The sequence below is a fragment of the Sinocyclocheilus anshuiensis genome, unplaced genomic scaffold (genome assembly GCF_001515605.1).
Source record: "Sinocyclocheilus anshuiensis isolate Anshui unplaced genomic scaffold, SAMN03320099.WGS_v1.1 scaffold517, whole genome shotgun sequence".
Taxonomy (NCBI): Eukaryota; Metazoa; Chordata; class Actinopteri; order Cypriniformes; family Cyprinidae; genus Sinocyclocheilus; species Sinocyclocheilus anshuiensis.
Window position 1 is genome coordinate 2,163,633 of NW_015536535.1, and position 8,315 is coordinate 2,171,947.

General features: G+C 36.8%; 1 protein-coding gene across 6 annotated transcripts in view; it reads left to right on the forward strand.

The window, feature by feature from the left end:
- The window catches only part of LOC107695599 (lipopolysaccharide-responsive and beige-like anchor protein), a 274,449-nt gene that overhangs the window by 233,825 nt on the left and 32,309 nt on the right, over window positions 1-8,315 (forward strand). For all 6 annotated transcript variants that reach the window (XM_016495624.1, XM_016495602.1, XM_016495617.1 and 3 more), the window contains one exon: window positions 7,557-7,724. In XM_016495624.1, the coding sequence (XP_016351110.1) occupies window positions 7,557-7,724 (168 nt within the window). The remainder of the gene's footprint in view (window positions 1-7,556; window positions 7,725-8,315) is intronic.

Consider the following 8,315-nt stretch of genomic DNA (forward strand, 5'->3'; position numbering starts at 1 on the left):
ATCCCAACCCTAACCATGTAATAAGTACATGTAGTTAATTAATATTACTCAGTACTTAAATGGATAATTACACTGTAACAATGACACCTTAATACCCAGAATTATTATTTCATTTTGTTATATATATATATATATATATATATATATATATATATATATAAGTTTAAGTTGAAGTATAAAAATGGTATAAAAGATATATATACATAAAAATAGACTAACTAACTACCTATCTGACTAAACTAATGCTGAACTAAAACTAAAACTAAAATAGAAGTAAATAAAACCTAAATTGTAATATTAAAAAAATGAAAGCTAATAATAATGTCAAAATTACACAAATAAATAAATAAATAAAGCTCAGAATATTAATAAAATTATAATGGTATAAAATACTAAAATACTATAATATACTAAAATATACTAAATATACTATAATAACTTAAACATTACTAAAATAACACTAATGGTGCTTTCACACCTGTAGATCCATTGCTTTGTTCCCGAAACGGGGATTAAAATTATTACAATGTTGCTTTTTTTTTTTCTTGGTGCGGTTTGCTTTCACACGGCAAAGTTTCTAAACAGATCAAAATTGTTAATACAAGTCACGTGCGAGTAAACTGTCCTCTCATTGGTCAAAGTTCCATGGCTTATTTTCCGGGATTCCGCTCATAGCTGTCATCCGTCGGGATGGAATGACAACAACTTCACAGGCTTATTGTTGGGTTTTTTGTAGCTGTCGTTATATTAATTATTAACCCATCATACATTGTGATATAGCCTGGTTCGTTGGTCCGTTGGATCGGATTGCTTTCTCACTACAACCCAACCACTCCAGAGTTAATTTTCAATCGAGCCGAGACCACCTCATTCAGGCGATCTCGGACCGATTGTTTTGAGCGCGATTGCTGTGTTCACATATGCCCAAACGAACCGAGCTAAGTGGGGAAACGCGCCAGGTTCAGAAACAATGGGCCAGGTGTGAAAGCACCCTAAGGCTAAGACTCTAAAAAAAAAAAAAAAAGGTCCACTTTCAAGGCCAAGGGCAGCTCTCTTGTTCAAGACCGCTCCCATATGACTCAATCGCAAGCATAACACATCACAGACTAATTTTAGAGTTTCAATAAAACATACGTATGTGTACTGTTAGTCAATTTGAATCAAAGTGTTAGCTAAATGCTTTCTTACTAATCAGTTTTACATAAATTACATGAAAACTGATATTTCTTAGAATCTGCCCACCTCTTCACACTGTGTTAGTGTTTGTTTCTTTTCCCATTTCAGTTTCTGATAATGAAATAGAGTGCATGTGTCTGCACAGTATCTGCTAGTGTTGTCATGAGCTGTTTTATGATGATTCCTCCTCCTTTGTGATATAATGTAGGGAGTAGAGAGGAGCCTGTGAAATACCGTGATCCACTGCAGCTGACACACTTTACGGGACTCCAGAAGTTTCTCTCTTCAGCCTGTTGATGTGCATGTGTGCACGGCTTGTTTGTTGTGGGATAGGAAGAAATGCATCTTAGCCTTGAATTTCTCCTTCACAGTCATTCACTCAAGCATGCCCTGTGAATAAATGGAGAAATTAATTTTCAGCATGGGTGCAACTCATTGGCCTCTCTCTCACACATACACACACAATCACTCTCACCCCGTCTGCATTTCAAACCAACCTCGACAAGGACGACAAGTTTAGGACATCCATCATGGAAGTCACTGACCCCAGATATCAACATTCACACCAACAGCAGAGCATCTTAATTTACTGCTGCTTCGTATGACTCTGTTGTGCTAAACTTCTGGGGATTCTCAGGGTCACCTTACATGTACCCCAGCCATAATAGGCAGAGAATGATATACTCATGAATGATATTGGCCTGGGCTTTTCTAGGGTTATGATGCATTATACTGAAAACGGGAAAGGTCATTACACCATACAGCTACTTGGTGCATTACTCTGTTTTTTCATGTATATATGCTCACAGATGACCGATGTGTCGTCACAAAGACAGTGTTGAACATTTAAAAGAAAGTTCATTTTCATAAGCAGAAATGGTACCAAAGTAGTTCTTTTTTTGTTGTGGATTGATCACAAGCAGAATCTAGCTATGAACTTGAGATAATAGTTATTCATGAGAAAGCAAATATTTAGTCATTTAAAAAGTGCATTTTCCAATCTTAAATAAAAACATTTATGTACTTGTATATATATATATATATATATATTTATTTGCACAATTAAAACTTTTTTTTCCCAACCTGCTTGAAGGCCTCAGGATTCTACTACTAGATTGGATTTGATTTATTTAAATATGTACACAGTACACACACATATGTAAACACAAACTTGTATTATGGATGCAATTAAGCCCTAAAATATAAAAATACATTACCTTGATGAATAAAGGTGACAAACATGCTGTTTGTTGTTAGTTTATAAATCATAATGCATTGACTAATGCAAATTGTACCTCGTTTTAAAGAGTTACCATTGTTGGAAAAAATAGTAGGACTTAAATATACTCCTACCTCTCCCAGTGTATTATTTACATTACCACTTATTCTCAGAATAAAAATACATCATTATCTGATCAGTCGCTCTCTGTAACTTAAAGAGTTCAGAGTAGAAGTTAATCAGCTCAGCCATCTATTCTAATCATTCTTTGTGTGCCGTAGACACACACATGCTTGTCTCATGACTGAATCACACTGAACCAGACTGAATCACAGTGATTTGAGAGGCCCTGCCACTCTTAAACAGCTATCCAAATAATTCTTTCTGCACTGCACCTCAGCCGGATGCATTCTGGGATGAAGGGTCTTGTTCTGCTACCTCTAATTACAGTCTCTTCTTTAGGCCTATTAAGACAGAATTAGTTTTAAAGTAATAATTACCAGAGCTTATACGTGATTTTGATCTTGAACCAGAGTGTCCAGGTCAGTCATTTTTCTAGACTGCACATTGCTGGTAAAGATTACAGTGTCTTTTACCTTCTGTAAAATGGCCTGAAAGAATAATCACAGGTAGTAGCAGTCTTGTTTGAATTCATGTGCTGGTTAAAAGCTTGTGAATTGATTTATAGCAGGCCATGTCCGGTACATAAGTGTTTCAAGAAGAGGTCAGTCAATGAAAAAAAAAAAATGAAAATATACATCTTATTCAGAAAGATATCCTTTGTGGACTTTGCTATAACAAAGATGGGAAAAGATTATTTGTATCCCGAAAAAACAGTATGAGGACGGAGCTTAAACATTTGTCAGACTATATGAATAGCCCTTTTTAAATGTCCCTTTTCTTCATAGTTAACCTATAGCAAATATGCCTCCTATAATACAATTATTTAGATTTTAGAATTTTATATATAATTATGTATTTTTAAAGGTGCCATAGAATGGAAAACGTCTCGGTTACGTATGTAACCCTCGTTCCCTGAAGGAGGGAACGGAGACGTCACGTCGGCTGACCGACGAAATTGGGATCTCGCTTAGAGAGACCAATCCACTTCGAGTGTAAACTAAACGAGCCAATGCACATTGGCATGCGATTATTGCATCCAGCTGCTGCTGATCACAGCGTGAGTATAAGTAGGCAGCAGATGCAACGCATATTCAGGTTTTCGCTGAGGAGCCGAGCCGGTGACCCGGCCGCTCAGCGGTGGTACAGGAGCTGTGGCGAATATTGTATCAATGCATTCTATGGCACCTTTAAATGTATAAAAGTTATAATTTTATTTACAATTTAAAATGTTATTTATAGTAGAGGTGTCATTTGTGTGTGACCTTTTGAAAGTCACTGAAAAAATAGCTTGCAGAACACATGATCAACGTACAGAAACTCATCTCAATTCCTTCATTGTTCATAATTTAATTAAAAACTAAAACTGATACTATGAAAAATAACATTAAATTGTCCTAATATGTACACCTTAACGAACGAGGCTTACAAATGTATATGCAACTTACAAATATATATGCTTCTATCTACCTTTTCTGGGCAGCCCTTATATCAAAATTAGAGTGCAGTGCTTTTGGCTGCAAACTTCACACACTTCAAAAATATCAGCGTGACAATTTGCGTGGTCTGTCATTGTGTCGAGGTCTCATCGCACTGTCCAACTGTGTGATTAGTGCCACCACAATCTCTCTTCATCAATACTGTCCAATCCAGCTGCCAGTCAAATAAACCCGTCCACCCATGTGTTCACCATTGCACTCCTTCGCCCTTGACAGCCCTGTATTCTAATGCAAAACAGCCAGATTGATTTGTTATGTGACATTTTAACATGGCTACAGACAGGTTACCTCTTAAGTCCTTAAACTGCTTTTAAAGGGCTGCTAAAGACAGGGAAATGGTCAATGAAAGTCATAAGAGCTCAGAGAGATCCATCTCGTAAAAAGACATGTTTGAAAGATCATTAGTGTCTTACGGTACTATGTGTTCTCTAGGTTTTTGCCTGGAAATCTGATGCTAATGAAAATAGGGAAAATTTGAAAAATCTCTGTTATAACAAAGTCTTCAGTGCTGTTTTGTTTTCCAGTGAGCTCATCATTTAGTGTGTAAACTGAAATTTGAAGGTTTTTGAGATGTCATTATTATTTTTTTGATGCATTTACAGCATTTTTCCACAGCACAAAAGCAGTGCTGAAATAAAATTGAATACATTTTTTGATCCAGCAGCTGTGATACCTCACCCCACAATCGCCAGCACACAAACACACACACACACACACACACACACACACACACACACACACACATATACAGAATGCTGATGATTCCCGGTGGATTTTATGGGACATACTGCCTCTACTAATTGGCACATCAATAATGCTCTCCAGATATGAGCAATCTTAATGAGCTACATCTTACACACTCCTGGGCCTCTTGTACATATACATGAATTTAAAGGAATAGTTCAACCAAAAAAGTTAAGATTTTTATTATTTGCTCAACACACACACACACACACACACACACACACACACATTTCCATAATGCTGATGATTCCCGGTGGATTTTATGGGACATACTGCCTCTACTAATTGGCACATCAATAATGCTCTCCAGATATGAGCAATCTTAATGAGCTACATCTTACACACTCCTGGGCCTCTTGTACATATACATGAATTTAAAGGAATAGTTCAACCAAAAAAGTTAAGATTTTTATTATTTGCTCACCCTCCTGTCATTCCAGACCCATATGCTGACATTTTTTTTCTGTGGAACACAAATGTAGAAATATTTTTGAATAATAACGCAACAGTAATTCTTAGTGACCATGGCTGTCAAGATCCCAAATTGACCATAAGATACAATAAAAGGCTAAATGCGTTATTATGTTCCAAATCTTCAGGAGGCATAAAATAGCATTTTGTGATGAAAAGTAAAATATTGTTATCCACTAATATCTTCATGTCTTCCTCCAAATAACATTTTGATGGTTTTATGATGCTGCTTTTGCTCTTTGCCATTATGTGGTAAGTTCTGTGTGTTAATTCATAAAAATACATATAAATAAAAAAATACATACAGAATTTTCAGTCCTAGGTAAACCGTTCCTTTAAAAACCTGCAAAGACAGACAACACCCCATGTTTATTAATTTTTTCCCCCCTACTCTCATGAAACCTTTAAAATATGTTTTGTTTTTGTTTTCTATTGTTTTGTAAACTGGTCAATCGGATAAAAAAAAAGAAGTTTTTGTGTGTGTGTGTTGTTTTGTAAACTGGCCAGTCTGTTTTTTATTTTTTTTATTTTTTATTTTTTGCAAGAGACAACACATTTATGAGATAGCCTTTAGAAGTCTGTCATATCAAGCATCTCAACCTGACATTTTACTGCAAAAGCACTTACATTTCTTTGTATATATACACACATGCCCTCTGGGTTAGAGTATGTGGTGTAGTCATTTTTAAAAAGGAATCTAATGTTGTAGGTACACATCTCCCCCTCCTCTTTTGATGAAAGAGCATGGGTTCAGAGTGACACCCCTGCCTCAGGAGACCCTACCAAACGCTCTCTGCATCTCTGATGAGGTCAGGCCTCCCTGAGCAGGGTTCCCATCTCATTCCTGATTTTAGAGTTCCTTGATTAACATAAAGGCAGTTCTCTGGAGAGTGGGTGTCCAATAACATTGCCCCCCTCTTTGTTTCCCCTCGCTGATTGACACAAGATGGCAGCCCACATTAAATGCCCATCAGCCTCTGCATTAAATTTGGAAACAGAAAAGTCACGGAACAGTGCCGGGTCAATCCATCCACATAATAAACTAAAAGACTCAGAGGAACGGGTTACTTTTAATAAAATTGTTGTAGGCAAATAGATTAAGTGGAATAAATCTCAATGTTTTAGGCAAGTGCTTATAATAAATGCTGTGCATTGCTAATAAAACAATGAAAGAAAAATATCAACTCTTATTTAGTTATTTTAAGTATAATATTTTAATATAGAGTGATAGGTAGTAAGTACCATCCAATTATTTCTCACCTTTGCATGCATACTTGTGTTGAAAAAAATATACACATGTAATTTCAAAAGATATCTCATTAATATTTAACCAACCCAAGCCATGCAACGCTTGGGTTTTATTTCTGAAATTTCTGCTAGCATTAATCACTTATAAACTTATCACCGCACAAGAACTGAACTATTTTGCTGTCATACCTGTTGTCATATTGCAAATGCCACATTTCACAGCATCTCTCATTGCCCTTCTGATTTAAAGTTCTAATTAAGAAAGCTTGGAGTGCAAATTAAGCGGAATTAGCTGTCGGCGAATTCACATTTAAATGAGTGATGCTAAGACCCTTCCGGTAAGCATTTAAATGATATAAATTGCCGTTTAAGTGCAGGGCCTAATGTTTGTCTCTAAATTAATGTGACACAAGGCAGCAATGACAATCAAGGCTCTTCTCATACTCATTTGGGCTCGTTTAGAGGCCTTTGTGCCCACACAGCTTTGAGCAAATTAACACAATTGCTGTTTTTTATGAGCAGTCATAAACAGAGGCCCTCCTTTGGCGGCTAATGAAGAGAGAAACAGCTTGTGTTTCAATGTTATGACAGTCAAAGAACAATCATAGCTTCGAAAACAACAACACACTCAGACGCCCCGTAGCACATAGAGATGAGACTAAACAAAAGAGCAAAGATATCTCATCCTGCTCATGTAAGACGATCTGCTTTGCTCCAGCGGTTCTGTCCTAGAAGCATATGCTTGTAATTTGTGTGTATTATGTCATTTGTGACTGTTGAAAGCACATTTTGACAGATCCCGTTACCCATGCTACTTGGTTACGTTCTCTGAGGAGCTCTCTGTGAGTTGTTGGGCATGTGAAGAAATTAAAAAAATAACAAATCTATTGCAATCTGGGGTGAATTCACTAAGCAGTCATGCCACATGGTATTTCACTATGTCTTATACTCTAACTATCTTCAATTTAGCTTATTTACCCACATCTTGATGTAGCTTTTTTTGGGGTGGTGTGTTCTCTCGGTCTTGTTGTGTCACTGAGTCTGAATGACATTAGTTTTATCTCTTGTGTGTTTTATAGGCTCTGGAGAGTGAATTTGTGTCCTGTCAGCTGCATCAGTGGATTGATCTGATATTTGGATACAAGCAGCTGGGACCTGAGGCCATCAGAGCTCTCAATGTCTTCTACTACCTGACTTATGAAGGAGCAGTCAACCTCAGCTCCATATCTGACCCCATGCTTAGAGAGGTGAGTGTGTTTCTTTCTTTTACACATATATTACTTGTCAAAAGTTTGGAATAATTAAGATACTTTTAATGTTTAAAAAAAAAAAAAAAAAAAGGATTTTATGCTCACCTAGACTGCATTTATTTGTTCAAAACAGTAATATTGTGAAGTATACTATTACAGTTTAAAAGGACAGTTTTCTATTTTAACATATTTTAAAATTTAGTTTATTCATGTGATGGCAAAGTTAAATTTTCAGCAGCCATTATTCCAGTCTTCAGTGTCACATGATTAGAGGTGCTCCGATCAGGATTTTTGAGGCCGATCACCGATTGCCAATCACAGAAAGCAGTATCTGCTGATACCGATCACCGATACCAATCTTTTTAAAGCCTTCTTTTTATCATTTATAACTATTTATAGCAGCGGTGGCGAACTCCGGTCCTGGAGAGCCGCAGCCCTGCAGAGTTCAGCTCCAACCCTAATTAAAACTCACCTGCCTGTAGCTTCCTAGTAACCATTCAGACCTTGATTAGCTTGTTCAGGTGTGTTTGATTAGGGTTGAAGCAAAACTCTGCAGGGCTGCGGCTCTCCAGGACCGACGTTCGCCAC